This window comes from Lampris incognitus, chromosome 3 (genome assembly GCF_029633865.1).
Source record: "Lampris incognitus isolate fLamInc1 chromosome 3, fLamInc1.hap2, whole genome shotgun sequence".
NCBI classification, from domain to species: domain Eukaryota; kingdom Metazoa; phylum Chordata; class Actinopteri; order Lampriformes; family Lampridae; genus Lampris; species Lampris incognitus.
Window position 1 is genome coordinate 116,970,817 of NC_079213.1, and position 22,086 is coordinate 116,992,902.

The following is a 22,086-nucleotide window of genomic DNA, read 5'->3' on the forward strand; positions in this document are numbered from 1 at the left end:
TTGGCATGGTCCACCTCAAAGACAGGAGTTGGCCTGGTGTCTTAACACTGTTCCCAAGAGCAGAAATCTCCACTGGACCCCAACTCTACAAAAACTCTCCTCTCCATCCTTGCCTACTACACTGAGGTGACACACTGAGCAAGATGTACTTTTTTCCAGTGGTCAGCATTCACTGACAAAAAGCATCCTCCAGGTCAAACTTGAAAGAATCTGAAAATTGGCGGGCAAAAAGCAAGTAAATAAAAAAGAGTCTCCATGACCTGAAGAGACTCTTTACTTTACCCAAAGAAAGAGAGCTCCTTCCTGCAGGTGGATGCTTATGGTGATGAACCATCATAGCCTCCATGTCACCTATCCACGACTCTACCATCAACCAGACAGGCTGGCCTCCACACCCCTACCAAAGATGCATCCACCTATGGCAGTGTGTGGTACTCTGGACAGAAGGCTCAACCACACAAAATGTTTGATAACTCTAACTCTAACATCCAATTCTGTGACACTCTGGGCAGCACAGTGGCCCAGTAGTTAGCACTGTTGCCTCACAGCAAGAAGGTCCTGGGTTCGAACCCCAGGCCATCCTAGGTCCTTTCTGTGTGGAGTTTACATTTTGTCCCCGTGTCTGCATGGGTTTTCTCTGGGTACTCATGTTTCCCCCCACCATCAAAAAGACATGCATGTTAGGGTTAATACTCCTGCCTGTGCCCCTGAGCAAGGCAATGGAAAGAAGAACTGGAGTTGGTCCCCAGATGCTGCAGCTGCCCACTGCTCCGATACAATAGGATGGGTTACATGCAGAGAATACATTCCGTTGTATGCTTGCAGCTGTCCTGTGCTCTCTGTGAAGCTGTCTGTTGATGACAATTTATCACTTCATAGGAAGTGATAATGCAAGAATCCTGCTAAAGTGCATTTGTCTACTGTGCTGGTTGTCTCGCTAGGAAGCCACTCTCTCTCTTCGGTCAAGAGACCGACACATAATCAATCTGTGCACCAAGTTCAAGTTCCTCAAGGCTGCTGTCTCAGCCCCCTATTGTACAATCTGTTTACACACGACTGAGTTGCCAAATATAACAACAGCATCATTAAATTCACAGATGACACTACAGTAACTGGACCAATAGTGACTGATGAGAGGGCCTATAGGAGGGAAGTAGAAGATTTAACCATATGGTGCCATGATAACATCTCTCTCAATGCCAATAAGACAAAAGAAATCATTGTTGACTTGAGAAGGAAATCATATTCCTATTTCCATCAATGGGTCATCTGTTGAAATTATGGACAGTTTTAGATTTCTCGGTTTACACATCACAGACACCCTCACATGGTCTGTCAACACCAACTGCATCCTCAAGAAGGCACAGCAGAGACTGTATTTTCTGATGCGTATCAAGAGTTTTTGTGAGTACCAAAACGCTTATGAACTTTTATGGCAGTACCATGCGGAGGGTGTTGACAGGCTATATCACAGTTTGGTTTGGCAGCCTGACTGGTCAGGACTGCAGACTGCTTCAAAGGACTGTAAAGACAGCACCAAAAATCATTGTCATAGAACTACCACACCTTCATAATATTTACACCACCCGCTGCAATAGGAAAGCCCAAACCATCATGAAGGCCACCAGCCACCCCGCTCATGTTCTGTTCTCGCCCCCCCCCCATCTAAAAAAAACATTACTGGAGCATCAAATCACACACCACCCGTCTGAGTAATAGTTTCTTTCAGCAGGTAGTCAGGTTGCTGACCAGTTGACATACCCATATGCACCTTACACTGTTGTGTTATTGTGTACCGTATGTTTTTTGGGGGGATGGTGTGTCTTTTGTCCTTGTGTCCTTTGCGTTAAAGCAGAGAGCCAGAGCACAAGGATTTCCTAGGATTCTACACATGCCAATAAAGTTGAACTTGAACCTATTGAAGTGAATGCAAGTAGGGTTGGGCAATATATCGATATGATATGACTAGATATCATCTGGAATGTTGGATACCGTAATATCATGATATAATCTTTTCCTGGTTTTATAGGCTGCATTACAGTAAAGAGGTGCAATTCTCTGAATTTATTAGACTGTTATAGCTGTTTTATCCCTTGTCTCTTCCTGTTTGGACATCCTATCCACATTACCAGTGTGTTTATCAAAAATGACATTGTGTAAATATTTTGTGAGAGCAACAATACTCATCTGTACAATATCATCAAAATATCGATATGGGTATTCGGTCAAAAATATTGTGGTATTTAATTTTGTCCATATCCCCCAGCCCTATCTGTAAGTGACATCAAATCATCACTGTACATCACCCAGTTAAACGGCTGATGTCATTCCACTTCTGATTTCTTATGAAACACCAAGATTTTCTGCTATGAAGTGTGTTACAAAAAAAGAAAAAAATACTTGTGTAAAAAGTCCTGCTGTAAATTTTCACAGCTGGGATTCGTGAGAACTTTCATATGTACAAGTTATGTATGGGCAACAAATTCTGACCTGCTTTTGCTCTGTTCTGTCCAAAATGCCTTCTAGTGTTGCTGCGCATCCTGCAGCCACTCTGAGAGGGTCACCCTGAGGGACTGCCTGCATGCCTGCATCACTGCAGCAGCAGCAGCAGCAACTGCTGGCTGGCTGGCTGGCTGGCTGGCTGGCTGCTGCGGCTGCTGCTGCTGTAGCCCAGCCTACACGCAGGAAGGGTGAGTGAGCCAGGAGACGACTTTCACTTAGTTTTCTACCTCCATGTGAGTTTCACTAAGTTTTCTACCTCCATGTGAGTTTAACTAAGCTTTCTACCTCCATGTGACCAAAAGCTCTTGAAAGACGCACCGCAAGGCCAAGTTTCCAGTCTGTAGGAAGTTTGGCCGAACGTAGGTAAACTCGGACGATTGTCGGTTTTAAAAACTTACCTTTCTCTATCTCCGTCACCAAATAATCCACCAGTCCGCTCTGACTGTGCTCGCCGACAATGACCAGCATGGAATACTTGTCATTACAGAAGCCTGGGTGGGAAGCTGGTTCTGTGCTTTCCATCGCTACAGGTTTTCCTCTCTGAGACGCCGCCATGACGGAAAGTTTGGCAAATGACCTCATGAGACACGCCCCAATTTATCCGAGGCGGGAAAGTCCGTCAAATGGCAGGTCAAACGACCAATCAGAGAGAACATGAGCTACGGAGAAGCAGGAAGAGGATGACCGAATTTAAACACGATTTCATAAACAATTGAACCCAAAATATTCTCATCCAACTCAAAACATTGTTTAGAATAAGGACGACGTGGCTGAAAAGAGTTTAGAAATAACAATTCAGCTTGCTTACAGACTTGTGGTTAGCGTTGCTCTACGTAGGTTTCCTGACCCGTTGGTTGCTCACAAACAAAGCGCGTTATGATCGTGCGGCAGCTCTGCACGTTGTCCCGCCTCCTTGTCGTAAAGTGGGCGGTTCCACGGAGAGCGGCCAGCAGCCGGATGGGCAGCGCGGGCACAGACACCTCCATCCATTATTTGGACCCGTCCATCCATCCATGAGATGTACTACCTGGAGCATGCTGGAGTCGGGGCAGAAGGCAGGGAGACACCCAGGACATCTCACTAGTCCATCACAGGGCCCATACACAAAGCCAGAGGTCACAGGTCACCCAGCATGTCTTTGGACTGTGGGAGAACATGCTAACTCCACACACGTGACAACTGAACCCAGGAGCCCCTGGCCTTGAGGTGGCAATGATAGCCACGAAATTAAACAAATAAGGGCTCTTGTGTCATGACGGCGCTACAGTCCTGGAAATCGGGTTATTTGTGGTTATCAAAATGGTTAATTACAACATTTTGAAGTTTTTGTGTTTTTTTTAAAGCTCCCTTGTTGCCCTTAATGTCACAACCGCAAAAGGTTTTATGAATTGCGCAAAACAAGCACCAGTAAACAGGTGATGCAGTGTTTGCTTTCGTCAGAGATACCTACGTTATGCATCTGCAATTGGGGGTGGAAGCGTCTTTTCATTAATCAATAAACATACAATGAAACGTAAACTGTTGAGCCAATACTACGGTGTCATATGTCATGTATTGTGGTATACTGCACTGGCTGCGAAGCCCCTCAGGACTGCCTTGTGATTTTGAGCGTCACAAAAAAACGTGACTTGACTTGAATGTACCTGGCACTTTCTAACTCTGTCTCAGCTCTCTTACAGAGAGATGTGCCGAGCCTTTAGGGGGTAGGCCTCGTAGTTTTGTTTTTTTCTTCAGAGTTTTACTTAAGGCTATAAGCATAGGTTATAAGGTTAAGTTATGAGGTTATGAGGTTAATTTATGAGGTTAAGTTTAAGTTATGAGGTTAAGTTATGAGATTTTATGAGGTTAAGTTATACAATTAAGTTATGAGATTACGTTTTGAGGTTAAGTTATAAGGTTAAGTTATAAGGTTAAGTTATGAGATTTTATGAGGTTTAAGTTAGACTGTTAAGTTATGAGGTTAAGTTATATGATTAAGTTATAAGGTTAAGTTTTGAGGTTTAAGTTAGACTGTTAAGTTATGAGGTTAAGTTATACCATTAAGTTATAAGGTTAAATTATGAAGTTAAGTTATGAGGTTAAATTATAAGGTTAACTTATGAGGTTAAGTTATAAGGTTAAATTATGAGGTTAATTTATGAGGTTATGAGGTTAATTTATGAGGTTAAGTTATAAGGTTAAGTTATGAGGTTAGGTTATGAGGTTAAGTTTTGCGGTTACGTTATAAGCATACATTATACGGTTAAGTTATGCGGTTATAATGTTGTTATTGGGTTAAGTTATAAGGTTAAGTTATAAGATTAAGTTATGAGGTCAAGTTATAAGGTTATGAGATTAAGTTATGAGGTTAAGTTATAAGGTTAATTTACAAGGTTAAATGATGAGGTTGCATTATAAGGTTAAGTTATAAGGTTAAGTTTTGAGGTTACGTTATAAGGATAAGTTATAAGGTTGAGTTATGAGTTTATAAGGTTAAGTTATGGGGTTAAGTTAGAAGGTTATGAGGTTAAGTTATAAGGTTAAGTTATGAGGTTAAGTTATGAGGTTAAGTTATACGGTTAAGTTATGATGTTAAGTTATGAGGTTAAATTATAAGGTTAAGTTATAAGGTTAAGTTATGAGATTTTATGAGGTTAAGTTATGAGGTTAAAGCAGAGTTGTAAAAATCAGGTCCAGAAAGTAAATGTCCAAACCATGTATTTGCTCCAACCATGTTACTAAACCAGCTGATTTCATTAGCTAGTTTTCCCTACCTAGTTGAGGAGTGGTTAGGGTTAGGGTTAGGACTAGAATCTGCAGGTGTAGTGCATGAGTGGAGCAAATACGTGGTTTGGACTTTTACTTTATGGACCTGGTTTTTACAACTCTGTGTTTAAGTTAGAAGGTTAAGTTATGAGGTTATGTTATACGGTTAAGTTATGAGGTTAATTTATGAAGTTAAGTTATGAGGTTAACTTTTGAGGTTAACTTATAAGGTTAACTTTTGAGGTTAACTTATAAGGTTAAAGTATGAGGTTAACGTATGAGGTTCATTTATGAGGTTAAATTATGAGGTTAAGTTATGAGATTAAGTAATAAGGTTAAATTATGAGGTTAACTTTTGAGATTAAGTTGTAAAGTTAAGTTATGAGATTAAGTTTTGAGGTTATGTTATAACCATACATTATATGGTTAAGTTATAAGGTTATAAGGTTAAGTTATGGGGTTAAGTAATAAGGTTAAGTTATAAGGTTAAGTTATAATGTTACCTTATGTGGTTAAGTTATAAGGTTAACTTGTGATGTTAATTTATGAGGTTAAGTAATGAGGTTAAGTTATAAGGTTACTTCATGAGGTTAAGTTATAAGTTAAGTTATGAGGTTAAGTTACAAGGTTGACTTGACTATGAGGTTAACTTGTGAGGTTAAGTTATGAGGTTAAGTTATGATGTTAAGTTATGAGATTAAGTTGTAAGGTTAAGTTATGAGGTTAAGTTATGAGGTTAAATTATGAGATTTTATGAGGTTTAAGCAGAGTTGTAAAAACCAGGTCCAGAAAGTAAATGTCCAAACCATGTATTTGCTCCAAACATGTTACTAAACCAACTGATTTCACTAGCTAGTTTTCCCTACCTAGTTGAGGAGTGGTGTTGACTAGAATTTGCTGGTGTAGTGCATGAGTGGAGCAAATACGTGGTTTGGACTTTTACTTTCTGGACCTGGTTTTTACAACTCTGGGTTTAAGTTAGAAGGTTAAGTTATGAAGTTAAGTTATACGGTTAAGTTATAAGGTTAAGTTAAAAGGTTAAGTTATGAGGTTAACTTATGAAGTTAAGTTATGAGGTTAATTTATGAGGTTAAGTTATAAGGTTAAGTTATGAGGTTAACGTATGAGGTTAAGTTATAAGGTTAAGTTAAAAGGTTAAGTTATGAGGTTAATTTATGAGGTTAAGTTATAAGGTTAACTTATGAGGTTAAGTTATGAGGGAAGCAAACCCGTATTGCCCGCACCGCAGGAGACATTGCTAACTGCTCGACTAAAGGGTCAGACCCGCTAGCCAGCGTGTCCAGTTATCCATGCACGTTACAATACATTATACGGTCAAGTTATGAGGTTACATTATAATCATGCATTATAAGGTTAGTGCAGCGACCAGGACACACCCACATCCCCACCCGCAGGCACGGCCCATTGTGTCTGTAGGGATGCCCGACCAAGGCGGAGGTAACCCGGGGATTCGAACTGGCGATCCTTGTGATGGTAGGCAACGGAATAGACAGCTACGCCACCGGATGCCCCTTATTAGCCATTTAATGGTGAAATTAAACTATACAAAATTGCTGCTCTATTAAAAGGTAAACACACCCCTTAATTTATTTTAAGAAATTGTCATTTCGGCGTTTTTGCTGATTGATATTTGATGAGAACGAGGGCATCTTATGGTGTATTGGCTGTATGTTTTGATATTTATAAGAATCATAAACAATCATCATGAGCTTGCTGTGATGCTACTGCCTCCACACCAGAAACCATGTTCACATGAAACATCTATATTTCAGGCTGACAAAAAAACTAGTTCTGGATACCATCTGTCACCAACTTACAATGCTGTGATTGCAACTATTCCCCAGTCCTCTGTGAATAGTACACATGACCACTGTAACGCTAGTTAATGCTCACCATGGTGTCCATGTTAAGACGCCATCCTGGGAAGGTCAAACCGCCTTGCAATGCCTGACAGAGCTATAATAAGAGCAATGAACATAGAAAACAATCAGTTTTACCCACCCAGCCAGCCGTGCTTGGTTTGTGGCCCCTATGAAAATGGCCATGAACAATTTGTGGCGGAAAATCTTACAGAGAATCAGAAAATTATGACACCCCCTCCCATACAACTCCACACCAGTGATCCAGAGAAACAGAACCACGGCCGCCCAGTACTGTCATGATATGCCACAATTGTTTCTCTCAGAGAGGGGGGTAGCCACACCCCCTATCAGGCCTGCTGAAGAGGAGAAGTTCTCTGCTATGGTGCGTGCTGTTGGAGAGGTCTTAGCTACAAGGAGTGGGGGGCCCAGGAGGACCAGACAGTGACTGGTTTGCTGGGTGTGTGGGAGTGTTGAGCATCTGGCCAGGAACTGTGATAAGAGAAAGGGGCCTAGGTTCTAGGAACGGGAACGTTTTGCCACAAAGGATCGGGGGAAATACTAGGCAACAAGCACAGGGGGCAGAGCTCATTCCAAACTGAAGAGACCACACAGAGGAACAATATAGAGAAGACCACCAATCTACCACCAATTCACCAGACACCCTATGGGGGACAATGAACAACACAAGAGGAGAGCATGAGTGCTGATGGACACAGGAGTAGAGGATGGAGTGGAGACAATTACCAAGGCATAAGCATAGTGAAAAAGAAAATAAATACAAGAACAGAGAGCCAGGGGCACCAAAACCCTAACCATACCTACGTAGACTGCCAGGTGAATGACCTAGTCTGTAGAGGGCTGATTGACACAGGAGCTTCGGTCACAGTTGTTAAGGGAAATGTGCTGGAAAAAGGGGGTTGGACATAGCGCACTCAGATGAAACCCTGTCAAGGAGTGTTACGCACGGCCACTGGAGAGGTCGCTGCCAGCCAGGGGAAGATAGCTTTGAAAATCCAGATAGGAGATGTGGAGGTAGAACAGGAGGCCTGGGTAGCCCCCATAGAAGATGACCTGATATTGGGGCTGGACTTCCTTTGGTCCACAAAAAGTCATCTGGATCTCGAAGCTGACCTTCTCCAGCTGGGTCTGGGAGGACAGACTTTCCAAATCGCTGTGATTGGTCAGGCACCTCAGATAGGAGTGCTAGATCCGCCAGTAGAGGTCCCTGTAGCCCCTCTTCCAGAGGTCGTAGCGACCATGTGTAATTGGGCTGGTGAGCATCTCACGACCTCACAACGAGAGATGGTTAGTGGTGGAGTTCATGGACGTAGTCTCCAAAAGCCCCAATGGCCATGGCTTCCCTTCAGTTGTCCAGCACCACACAGACATGGATAAAGCTCGCCTGATCTGCCGAGCCCTGTATCGCCTGCCTATCCACAAAAAAAACCAATGGCAAAACAGGAGCTGCAGAGGACCAGAGAGGCTGGATCATCATACCATCCAAGAGGCCGTGGGCATCGTCAGCCATTCTTATTCCAAAGAAAGACGGGTCGACTAGGTTCTGGGTGGACCTTCGCAAACTCAACGAGGTCACCATAAAGGATGCACACCCATACCCCGTGTGGATGATGCCCTGGACAACCTGGCCAGGTCATGTTGGTTCTCTACACTTGACCAGAGAAGCGGGTACTGGCAGGTACAGCTAGACAACGAATTGAGGGAGAAAACAGCCTTCTCATTGGGACAGGGGCTCTGAGAATTTACAGTAACGGCCTTCGGCCTCTGTAATGCCCCCGCAACCTTCGAGAGGTTGATGGAGATGATACTTGAGGGTCTACCTTCATCTGCTTGCCTAATCTACTTGGATGAATTGTTGATCCACGCCCCCACCTTTGAACAGGAACTTGCAAACTTGAGAGATGTTCTAGGTAGACTGCGGCAGGCAAACCTAAAGCTCAGAAGTGTCCGCTTTTCCAGCGCCAAACACTATTCCACTGTTCCAGTGGACATAAGAGTGCGATCAGGCATTGGTGGCACTGAAGGAAGCCTTGGTCACCTCCCCAGTCTTAGCCTTACCAGACTGTCCCTTCATACTGGATACGGATGCCAGTGACAAGGGAATGGGGGCAGTACTCTCACAGGTGACAGGGGGCAGGGAGCAGGTGGTGGCATTCTACAGCCAAGCCCTTAACCAGTCGGAGCGAAATTACTGTGTGATGAGGTGTGAACTGTTAGCAGTGCTGAAGGCTACAGAACATTTCCACCCCTACCTGTATGGCCAGGCATTCATAGTCAGGATAGATCACGCCTCCCTACAGTGGCTGACCAACTTCAAACACCCTGAGGGTCAGCTCGCTCGGTGGCTGGAACAGCTCAGCCAATATCAGTTCCAGATCCAGCACAGAGTTGGGAGGTTTCATGAAAATGCAGATGCCCTTTCCCGCCGCCCATGTCTCAAGACCAACTGCTGGCACTGCAAGAGCTGGGGAAAGAGACAGGAAGAGATGCAGGAAGAGAGCCAGGGAGAGAGAAAGGAAAAGAGAGAGGAAGAGATGCCAGAAAAGAGAGAGGGAAAGAGACAGGAGGAGTATCACATACTGCGGGCTGTGGAAGGGGTCCCTATGGAGTTAGAGACTTTAACACCGAAAGACCTATGTCAGATGCAGGCTGATGACAGTGAAATCGCACCTGTATTGCGGTGGAAGCTCAATGGAGAATGTCCACCCGGGTGTGAGGTGGCTCCGCAGGGCAAGCTGGTGAAGAGTTTGTGGGCCATGTGGGACTGCCTGGAAGTGAAAGAAGGCATACTGTACCGCAAATGGGAGTTGCCCAATGGAGGCAGGGTGGTGTGGCAACTGGTAGCACCAAAAGGCCTCAGACAGGAGGTACTCAGGCTAGCTCACGACCTACCCATTGCAGGGCACTTTGGAGCCAACAAAACCCTGGCACGCGTAAGACAGAGGTTCTTCTGGATTAGGCTGCGAAGTGATGTAGACAGCTGGTGCCAGAGATGTCATGCATGTGCCGCCAGAAAGAGCCCACCACGGCACCCCGAGATGCTGAGATGCCGAGATGCAGTAGTATAATGTGGGGGACCGGATGGAAAGAGTGGCCATCGACATTCTTGGCCCCCTGCCTCTCTCAGAAAAGGGGAACTGGTATACCTTGGTTGCCATGGATTACTTCTTAAACTGGCCGGAGAGCTATGCCATTCCAAATCAGGAAGCAACCACAGTAGCTGAAGTCTTGGTCAATGGGTTCTTCACAAGGTTTGGTATACCTGACGAAATCCATAGAGACCAGGGTCACAATTTTGAGAGTCAATGTGCCGTCTCACGTCAAGAAGACAAGCACAATGGCTTTACACCCCCAAAGTGAGAGGATGGTAGAGTGATACAACCTACGTGATACAACCTACGTGATACAACGGCGGAAGAAAGTGGTGGTTCACCAAGACTGTCTAACCCCATACAGAGGAGGAGAGATGGAAGTTGAGTCAGAGCATAATCAAGGGGTGGACCCAGTCCCTAGAGATGACTGGAACTGCCAAGATCCAGAATCCATCCCACCAGGGCCCTATACCACGGCGGTTGACACCCAGCTGGACCTTGGGGCAGGGGTGATGGCAGCTTGTGACGGAGCAGAGTCAGAGGCACCTTCGTGGATGGAAATGGATGAAGAGGGCGAACTGCCAGCAGGGGTCAGTGTGGAGAAGGAAAATGAGAAGACAACGTCACTCAGCCCAGTGCTACTGTTGTTCAAGAATAGCTAAAGAAACTGAGATTTGAAGACAAAGAAAAGAGTTCCAGAGAGAGACCCAAAAAAAATCCATGCAGATTTCTTTCCCACTCTCCCATGTCTTTGGCTATCTCTGTCTAGGTTCGAGGGGCCAGGTGTGTTCGAGATTACCAGAGCCATCAGTGCGGGTTGCTGCACAGAGATTTTCACATTCGGGGACGAATGTTTTCTTTAAAGGGTGGGCTTATTAGGGTTTTTTAAGGTGGTGTTTGGCGGAAGTGAGAGGGGTCTTATGATTGGACACTGCGCGGCAAGCAGCTAGTGCGGGTCGTGCCTGTAAACAAAAAGGGCAATAAACCTGACTGTTTCAACTGAGATACGTGGTCCAGACCTTTCAATGGATCGAAACGCTTCAAAAGCAATATTACAGTGGAAAAATAAAGGATCCGCTGTTCCTATGTCTGCCTTGCAAAATTGACAAGAATTAAATTGTAATCTCATAAATTCACTGGAGGGGTAAATTTAATTGATTATCTTGAAGTGGACCTCTTTGGCTTGGGGGGGGGGGGTAGGGAATGAAATGTATCTTTTTCTAATTTTATGGGCATTCAGATTTGAGTACATGTCTAAGATATAATTCTTTCTTAAAGGGTTAGGATAGCATATCTTCAACAGCGAGTTTCTGATAAAGTAATTATAGCGGGTTCTATCGTCAAATTTTAAGCTGTCAGTCATTAAGGGGCGAAGTGTGGAGCTGACAGAAGAGTAAATAAGACATTGTGAGGCCATCATCTTGAGTTGTATAGGGATCGCACCTTTTTTTCTTACTTTATTCAGACACAAAGGTAGGTCCATGTTAAAGACAACAACAAAGAAATACTACACAAGACAAGAACACAAAAATATAGCTAAAACAGCAGCTCACAAGTCCACAATGATTAAAAGCTATACAGACATTTGTTCCGATGTTTCCAGAAACAAGAGGAGTACCTGGAGTCACTTTGTGTAGGCTCCGTTAACAGCATTATAATTACAGTCTTAGAATCAATTAATCGACACATAAATTTGTACATAAAATTGGAAATTGGAAACTTGAGCAAGATTCTAAATGCTGTCTGTGAATGTTCTCATCCATCCAGGTCGTGGTTATCCAAAGGAGTTGAATCAAGTGCAGCGGGACTTGGTATAGTATATCCGTGAAATATACCAAGTCCAGTTGCACTTGATTCAACTCCTCTGGATTCTAACGCTATTACCACGTCATACTCCTGCTCAGAGGAGGATGAGCTATATTTAAAACACAACGCTGTCGTCCATGATGTGTGTCATAAACTGAAACATAATGGACCAAATACCCTTCTTCCACCACTCTTCCAAAAACAAAGATGTTTCCTTAACAGGATACACCATTATTCCATTATCTATCATTCCAGGTTGGAACCTCATGGGGGGTAAAGTTGTGTTTACACAACAGTTTCCAATATTGTACAACTTGTTTATGAAAGGCGGATAAACGTAACGGTAATCGCCGCCACCCCGAGAGCAGGACAGCGGTTCGGATAGTGGACGGATGTAAAAAAACAAAACAAAGAAAAAGGTGGTGTCCGGAACCAACGTCAAGGGTGGGATTTACAAAGCCCGGCCAGACGTCGCAGGGCAGCGGCTTTACAGCAGCGGGCGGAACGCGCAGCGCCACGCTGGGGCACTGCTGAAAAGAACTATTACCGTAAAGCCGGCAAGAGCAGGAAGCGCAACACCGGAAGTCTTTTGGCCCGTCAAACAAATCAAGATACGCCATTGGTCAGAAGACGCGAAGCGGAGCATTCGATTGGCTTATTCTCATGCGCCGCCGTTGGAAACAGGAAACGGCGCCAGAATCAATCCGCGTTTAACTTGTTAGCCGGTGTTAGTTAACGGAGATAAATGTCCAATTTAAATTATTATCCTTGTGGTTATATTCTTAGCTTGTGGTTCTGGTTTATTAAACAAGATTTCACGGAATACTAGAATTTCGTTTCAAGAGTTGAAATGAGTTTGTTTCCTTAACTACGTTTGCGTAATCTAGCTAACCTTTAGCTTCACTCGCAGGGTAATAAGCTTTATATGTTCTCAGTATCAGTCTTAGAAAAATGAGCTGCCAAATTAACCTGCAAAGACTGCCAGTACGTGTTGTAGACGAAGTTATGACGCCAGAGAATGTGCCATTGAGCAGGTAAGCCAAAATTCCTGTTTACATTTCTGAGTTCTCACGGAGCCTTGTTTCTAACGTACATTGTTGCTGTGAAGACCTGTGGGGAGCGCTGTCAGTCCAAGCACTTTCCCCAAATCCACGTCTGCCCTCTGGGATACCTCCCATACAGGAGATGCACTTAGTCTCCACCTCTGCTATTACAGGTAAATGAACTTTTATCCTGAACTTTTATCCTGAAAATCACGTCCCACCCACCGCTAGAACCAACCAGCAATTCTCTCAACAGAAACCCAAGACTCCTTCTGTCAGAGAAGACGCTGCGCTTGGCTCATCGGCACGCTCGGCAGAGCAACAAGCCCAAGTTCAGCTGTTTCTTTGTTGGATCTATTGTGGTGGACGCAGGTAACATCTGTTTTTAAAATTAATATTTGCATTACAGTGAGATGGTCCATGGCTGAATGGCCCCATTATACAGAGTTTGGTTACCATTGTTTGTGAATTGAAAGCATGTATATTCAGTTTCCCAAACAACCAGACTTTATCTCGTGCTTTCATCTGGTCACTCCGTGTGACAATTAAAAACTGGATTTTTAATTCTTATAAACTGCATTTTTAATAATGGGGTATATGAAGTGCAACTTTTATCCGTTTTTTTAATTTTTAATTATTTCTGGAGTAGATCAGGGCATCTAATACCAAGTGTAGACTAACTGACCAGTTGCAGCTAGAACCCCAGCATGGTGGTCATGTTCAACCCTGACTGGATTGTTTTTCTGCAACCTAAATAACCAGATTGTAAATGACGGACATGTCTAACTAATCTCTGATGAACAGGTTGTAATGGATTTCTTCCTAAATTATTAGTTATATGACATTTAGAAGCACATACAAAGCATCTTCAAAGTGCACGTACTTATCAACATTTTATTAGTTTGCAGTTATTAAAAATTCCATCATAAACATTTTGTTGGCTTGTTTTCATTTTTAGAAGGTCTGAAAAAAGAGGAAAGCATTCCTAACAGACTTGCGTCATAACTGTTCCACAGGTGTTGGGTGTAACCACCCTGCCTGTCACTAACCAGGTGTTGAACAGAGGGTCCTGAAGCTACACTCCTCTCTTGTTCTGTAGATGAGGAAGGCGTCACTGTGACACTGGACCGCTTTGACCCTGGTCGGGACCAACCTGGGACCCCTGAGCGGGTACCATCTGCTTTGGTGCCAGGGGATGTTCTGGTTTCCTGTGTGTTTGTCACACAGAGGGAGATGGACCCTGATGCTGCGGTACAATCTGTGGCAGACCTCCAGGCCTCTTTCAAGGTATGAAACGACCCCAAGATCGCACTTGTTCACCAGTCACCAGATTGGCAGTGCTCTGATGATGAGGGATCTCTTATCTTGGAAGCAGGGATTTGGGCTAATGAGGCAGAAATGAATTTACTTGATCTGGGTTTGTGGATCCTTACTTTAGGATGCATGACAGGGCCAGTATCTGTTGCTATGGAAACCCAGTGCACTGTAAGTGTCTTTGTGGTTAACAGTATTTAATTTTTCTGACATTAACCTGCTGAGAAGCAAATTTAGTAGATCTTTAAATACCCTTTGTCTTGGCCATGTTAAAGAATCAAACAGATTACAGATTAGATACACTAGCGTACATAATCTTAACTATTAAAGTTGTTTATAATATATAATTTAACGACCTGTGGTGACCGCCAGGGCAGGGCCTAGCTATCACAAATGCCATCATAGTAATTTCATTTTCCCTCTGATGAGCCATCTCAGTCTGAAAACATGCTGTAAGGGGACAACCCTACCTCATTGTGTCTGTCTAAACCAAGTCCATAGTGTTGCAAGAAGTTTCTAGATCAGCGTTTCTCAAAGTATGTGGAGGCATGACAGGGAGAGCACACATGACCCAAGGGAATGTAGTGCGGAACTACTGTTTTGATGTCGGAATCTTTTTCATGGCGGAACAGTCAACAAAACGTGCTTTCATGAGACAGCGCGTGTGTAGGTTCACAGAATGGAGAGGTATTGGACAGGGACGAAAAGACAGACAGGCGATGCTTCCGAGACAAACAAGACAAAGTGCTTAGCTGATGGTAATCAACCAAAAACCAAGTTAAGACAATATGACGAAGCCTGTCTTGCTCTTGGGTTCACAGTGAATGTGGTGGGAGATGAGGAGAGACCAGTGTGTATTTTATGTCTGAAAACTCTGGCAGCTGGTAGTATGAGACCAAACACATGAAGAAGACACTTGGAGACATTACACCCCAGTCACGTCAATATGCCCCTCGAGTTCTTTTAGAGAAAACTTGGTGCAAACCATCAACAGGGACATTGCTTTGTAGAAGCTGCATCAGTGAACAACAAAGCACTAATGGCATCATACAAAGTCGCATACAGAATTGCCCAGTGCAAGAAACCACACACAACAGCAGAGGAGCTCATACTTCCCGTGGCAGTAGATATAGTGTCAACTACGTTTGATGAGACAAGCACCACAAAGTTGAAGGCTGTCCCTTTGTCCAATGATACAGTTGCAAGACGTATATGCGACATTTCAAATGACCTTGAAGAACAACTCACTGAAAAACTGAAAGACAAATGTTTCACCTTACAATTGGACGAGGCTACTGACAGCAATAAAGACTGCTTGTTTTTATTTATTTATTTATTTTTCTTCCCCCATTTCCTCCCCAATTGTACTTGGCTAATTACCCCACTCTTCTGAGCCGTCCCGGTCTCTGCTCCACCCCCTCTGCCGATCCGGCGAGGGCTGCGGACTACCACATGCCTCCTCCCATACATGTGGAGTCGCCAGCCACTTCTTTTCACCTGACAATGAGGAGTTTCACCAGGGGGACGTAGCGCATGGGAGGATCACGCTATTCTCCCAGTTCCCCCCTCCCCAAAAAAACAGGCATCCCGACCGCCGGAGGAGGCACTAGTGCAGCAACCAGGACACACACCGAAATCCGGCTTCCCACCTGCAGACATGGCCAATTGTGTCTGTAGGATGCCTGACCAACCTAGAGGTAATGCAGGGATTCGATCCGACAATCCCTTTGTTGGTAGGCAATGGAATAGACCGCCACGCAACCCGGATGCCCAAAGACTGCTTGCTTATTGCTTATGTTCGCTTTGTCACGTCAGAGTCACTGTGTGAGGATTTGCTGTTTTGCAAGTATGCCCAAGTAGAGTGACAGCTGTTGAGCTCTTCAGGCTTCTTGACTGTTCCCTGACAGAACATGGGCTGAAATGGGAGAACTGTGCAGGCATTTGCATGGATGGTGCACAGACCATGGCAGGGAAAACGAAGGGATTGCAGCCACTAATCAAGAGGGTCTCACCAAATACGCAATGGACGCATTGTGTCATACACAGAGAAGCGGTAGCATCAAGACAGATTAGCCTTGACCTAAACCAGGTTTTGACCAATGTTGTTAGCGTGGTCAATTTCATCAAAACAAGACCCCTGAGAGCACGGCTGTTCTCTGCACTTTGTGAGGAGATGGGAGCTGAACATTCAGCTGTGTTGTTTCACAGTGAGGCTAGGTGGCTGTCACGAGGTAAAGTGTTGTCGCGAGTCTTTGAGCTCAGAGAGGAAATCCAGGTGTTTCTGGCGGAGCAGCGTATGCATGAAGTTGCAAGCAAGTTTAGTGATGGACAATTGCTGATTAAACTGGCCTATCTCAACGATATATTCGGAAAGCTGAATGAATTAAATCTTCAGCTTCAAGGCAGAGACAAGCACCTTCCTCACCTGGCAGACAAGATCAGTGCATTCACTCAAAAGGTTGAGATGTGGGGCAGGCGACTTGATCAAGTAAATACTGATTTCTTTGAGAATCTGAGTGAATTTGTTGAAACCAGTAATTCTGGAGCCACCACAGTGATTTCATGTCTTATGGCGCACATCTCTTCCCTGAGAGGAATCTTTCAAATATACTTCCCAAACAACAGTGCTCACAATGACTGGGTGACAGATCCATTCAGTGCAGCAGCACCTGCTGATTTCAGCTCTGCTGAAGAGGACCAGTTCATGGAGATGACATCTGACTCAACCCTGAGGCTGAGCTTTACAGCTCAGACACTGAGTGAATTCTGGCTTGGTGTGGAGAGGGAGTATCCACTCATAGGACAGAGGACTGTGGGCATTCTGCTTCCCTTTGCCACGTCCTACCTCTGTGAGATGGGCTTTTCTGCTGCTGCCTCACTTAAAACAAAGTACAGATCTAAGCTCAACATGGAGCATGACTTGAGAGTGGCAGTATCAAGCCTGCTACCCCGCACTAATGCAGTGATAAGACTTGAGCTCTTACAAACTGACTTGGTCATCGTTTTTCCCAAATATCTGCATTTGTTCTTTTTCTGCACACACTGAACTTTATTGTTATGGTTCTAGGAAAGTGATTTTAAACATGTATTTTGTTTTTATGTGTTTTTGAAAAAGCACACAGACTGATGGAGCAATCTAGTGATAAATGTCACAAAAAGAAGTGTGATGAAGTTGAAGTGGAACTTGCGTTTGTTATTTGCGCAACAGAAATTACTACTATTTTCGGCTGCTCCCGTTAGGGGTCGCCACAGCGGATCATCCATTTCCATTTCTTCCTGTCTTCTGCGTCTTCCTCTGTCACACCAGCCACCTGCATGTCCTCCCTCACCACATCCATAAACCTCCTCTTTGGCCTTCCTCTTTTCCTCTTCCCTGGCAGCTCCATATTCGGCATCCTTCTCCCAATACACCCAGCATCTCTCCTCCACACATGTCCAAACCATCTCAATGTTGCCTCTCTTGCTTTGTCTCCAAACCGTCCAACTTGAGTGGTCCCTCTAATATAATCGTTCCTAATCCTGTCCTTCTTCGTCACTCCCAGTGAAAGTCTTAGGATCTTCAACTCTGCCACCTCCAGCTCCGCCTCCTGTCTTTTCATCAGTGCCACTCTCTCCAAAGCATATAACATAGCTGGTCTCACAACCATCTTGTAAATCTTCCCTTTAACTCTTGCTGGTACCCTTTTGTCCTAAATCACTCCTGACACTCTTCTCCACACACTCCACCCTGCCTGCACTCTCTTCTTCATCTCTCTACTGCACTCCCCGTTACTTTGGACAGTTGACCCCAAGTATTTAAACTCATATGCCCTCGTCACCTCTACTCCTACTCCTTGCATCCTGACCATTCCACTGTCCTCCCTCTCATTCACACATAGGTATTCCGTCTTGCTGCTACTTACTTTCATTCCTCTTCTCTCCAGTGCATACCTCCACCTCTCCAGGCTCTCCTCCACCTGCACACTACTCTTGCTACAGATCACAATGTCATCTGCGAACATCATCGTCCATGGAGACTCCTGCCTGATCTTGTCCGTCAACCTGTCCATCACCATTGCAAACAAGAATGGGCTCAGAGCCGATCATTGATGTAATCCCATCGCCACCTTGAACCCATCTGTCATTCCAACCGCACACCTCACCATTGTCACACTTCCCTCATACATATCCTGCACCACTCATACATATTTCTCTGCAACTCTTGACTTCCTGATACAATACTACACCTCCTCTCTCGGCACCCTGTCGTATGCTTTCTCTAAATCTACAAAGACACAACAGAAATTAGTGAACGAAAAGTGAAAGGAATGTTCATGATGTCAATGTTATTTAAAGTTAAACTTGGCCCATTTTGTCACAATTTAGTTGGAGGGGGGGCATGAAAATGTTTCTTCCTCCAAAGGGGGGCATGACAGAAAAAGTTTGAGAACCATTGCTCTAGATGGTCCAGGACACCAAATAGCTATTAATAAAATGTCAAAGGTCTGTGCTGTCCATATTTACTTTCTCCTCTGAGACAATTTAATTAAAATATTTTGTGTCAGAGCTCTGGTCGGCACTTGCGCGATCCTTGGGTGTGTAGGTACACCGCACTACCGCGTATCACCCTCAGGCTAACGGCCTATGTGAACGTTTTCACCGGTCGCTCAAGGCAGCGCTGCGCTCTCGGATGGTAACTGAGTGTACCGTTTACCTTGGGTTATGCTCGGTTTGCGTTCAGCTCCTAAGGAGGACCTCGACGCTTCGCCCGCTGAGCTGGTGCTCGGTCAGCCGCTCCGCCTCCCTGGGGAATTTTTGCCTGGGAGTTCCACTTCTCGACCCCGTCCGGCCGTTTATCCTTTTTTGTCGGACAGCACTCGGTTTCCAGGCCCCCTTCACCACTGTTTTCCGCGGTCGTTCGTGCCTGCGGAGCTCATGTCGGCCCGTTTTGTTTTTGTACAGCATGATGCTCACCGCTCGCCCCTCCAACCCCCATACGATGGCCCATTTCGGGTTCTTGAGACAGGTCCTAAGGATTTTGTGCTGGATATGGGTGGGCGTAGGGAGCGTGTCATGCTTGATAGGCTTAAACCGGCGCACAGGGTGGCAGGCGGAGTTGTGTTCCCAGGTTCCCCATCGGGGTCTCCCTCCTTCCAGGACCCCGGCAGTGTCTTCACGGGTTCAGCGTTCTGCTTCTCAGCCGGCTTTCGACTGTATTTCACCTACTGTTTCGGCTGAGGGACAGTGCAGCCGTTATGGCAGACTGCTTAAGCCTCCAGTGAGAAACTGATTTTCTTTCCAGGAGTCCCTTCTGGGTGTTCGTGGGGGGGCTGTGTGGCGGACACTAGGGACTATGCCTCACCCAGCAGGGCTGTGAGCTGGGGGCGTGGTTTACATTCCCGGGCTCTCTGGTGCAAGGTTGTTCCTTTTTCAGTTTGGTTTTTGGAGCTGAGGAATAAAGTTCAAACTCGCCTTCGTCTCCTATGTTTTTCTCATCCTGCCACAATATCATTAATGTATATAATTTAGATATACATAAACAGTATTTTATTTAGTCTATATATCATTAATTTAATTATACCTTTTTATAAAAAATAAGCCTCAATCTCCACAATTAATATGACACTTTAATCATATTCAATCATAACTAATCATATTACTTATAATAGCCATTGTTTATAGACTTTAAAAAAACGTAAGGCTCAAACTCACCAGTTAATGTGACACTCAATTGGACACTTGAGCCTGTTTCTCACTCATCATTTTTGTTAGTCTAGAGGAGATCGTTGCAACAGCTGTGACCAGGTTATTCTCCACGTTGAACCTGTTCCTGTGTTTAGTTTTGATGTGGGTCATGGCGGAGAACGTCACCTCACATAGGTATGTGGATCCAAAGGGCAACAGTTCATTCAGGGCATGTTTCCCCAATTCAGGATACTCCTTCTGCACAACACACCAGAACTGTATCAGTGGTGTGCTTGATTACCTCATCTTCAGGCTCCTATCTGAGGACACATCTATGAGGTTTTCTTGCAGTCTGTCGGGAATGCTGCTGTTCATGTCCGTCACAAATTGATTACGCACCCAGTCCAGTTTGGAAGACTTGTTGACAATATCAGGGAGGTAGGAGTTGAACTCATTCTTGAGCTTGGATAAATGTGTGTGTACTATTTTCACAATTGTAGCTCTGTCACATTCACCAGTGGCAATGTATGTGTCCAGCAGCAGGAAACAACCTGTGTCCCCATCTTCACATTTGCTCTGCCAGAGCTTGATCTTCTCCATGAATCCACATACTTTGTCATACAAGCTAAGAACATGTGGGTCTTTACTTTGAAGAGAGAGCTTCAGCTGGTTGAGTTTGCTGAAAATATCGGAGAGGTATCCTGGCCGAGCTACCCAGTCAGCGTCGTCGAACATAGCCACAAGGGGGTGCGTGTGCTCCGACAGAAATTCCCTCACTTCATTGCGTAGCTCAAACAGCTGCTGTAACGTCTTCCCTCGGGATAACCACCAGACATGGGTGTGAGGCAGTAGCTGTTCATGTTCTGACCCACCGTCTTGACAAAGTGACTGAAACAGTCTATGATTCAAAGGCCTGGACTGTATGAAGTTGATCACTTTTACGGCATCATTCAAAACATGGTGGAACTCTGGATCATTCTCTTGCTAGCTGATGCTTCTCGGTGAATCATGCAGTGCATCCATGTAACATGAGGGTTTACCTTTTTGATGTGGGCCATTAAACCATTCACTCTGCCGCTCATCGCCGCAGTGCCATCTGTGCACACACAAGAGCAGGACTTCCAATCCAGCTTATGTTGAGAGAACAAATGGTCAGTAACGTTAAAAACATCCTGTCCGCTAGTTCTCCCCATGAGTTTCTTGCAAAACAGAACGTGCTCTTTCATCTCCAAAGTGTCTGTAACGCACCAACGCAATCAGCTGCGCTTCCCCACTGACATCCGCTGATTCAGCCAACTGCAAAGCGAACGTACCCGACTCTTTCAATTCCTCCACCACTTGGTCAATAATGTCCGTTCCCAACAAGCAGCCAGAGTAAGTCATGTGACCTGAGAATGTGAGCAAAGTAAGTCATGTGGCCTGACAATGTGACCAACAAGCAGCCAGAGTAAGTCATGTGACCTGACAATGTGCCCAACAAGCAGCCAGAGTAAGTCATGTGACCTGACAATGTGACCAACAAGCAGCCAGAGTAAGTCATGTGACCTGAGAATGTGACCAACAAGCAACCAGAGTAAGTCATGTGACCTGAGCATGTGACCACAGCCAGAGTAAGTCATGTTACCTGAGAATGTGACCAAGCAGCCAGAGTAAGTCATGTGACCCGAGAATGTGAGCAGAGTAAGTCATGTGGCCTGACAATGTGACCAACAAGCAGCCAGAGTAAGTCATGTGACCTGAAAGCGTGACTAAAAAGCAGCCCGAGTAAGTCATGTGACCTGACAATGTGACCAACAAGCAGCCAGAGTAAGTCACGTGACCTGACAATGTGACCAACAACCAGCCAGAGTAAGTCATGTGACCTGGCAGTGTGACCAAAAAGCAGGGTAGAGGCTAGTTCTCACCGATGCAGAGAACGGTCAACTGAGCATGCTCAAGTACTCCGTTGTTTGGGTAGGTTAAGGTTAGGGTTAGGGCGGGGTTAGGGTTAAAGTTAACTAATCAGACGCAGAGTAGGGG

General features: G+C 44.9%; 2 protein-coding genes across 2 annotated transcripts in view; one reads left to right on the forward strand and one right to left on the reverse strand.

Moving 5' to 3' along the window:
- map1sa (microtubule-associated protein 1Sa) overlaps window positions 1-3,477 on the reverse strand; it is a 66,076-nt gene extending 62,599 nt beyond the window's left edge. The window contains exon 1 of the mRNA XM_056277614.1: window positions 2,901-3,477. Coding sequence (XP_056133589.1) covers window positions 2,901-3,084 — 184 coding nt within the window. The 5' untranslated portion in view covers window positions 3,085-3,477. The remainder of the gene's footprint in view (window positions 1-2,900) is intronic.
- Window positions 3,478-12,997: 9,520 nt separating this feature from the next.
- stil (STIL centriolar assembly protein) overlaps window positions 12,998-22,086 on the forward strand; it is a 53,380-nt gene continuing 44,291 nt past the window's right edge. Inside the window, exons 1-4 of the mRNA XM_056276945.1 lie at window positions 12,998-13,080; window positions 13,182-13,262; window positions 13,346-13,461; window positions 14,189-14,376. Of these exons, the coding sequence (XP_056132920.1) occupies window positions 12,998-13,080; window positions 13,182-13,262; window positions 13,346-13,461; window positions 14,189-14,376 (468 nt within the window). The remainder of the gene's footprint in view (window positions 13,081-13,181; window positions 13,263-13,345; window positions 13,462-14,188; window positions 14,377-22,086) is intronic.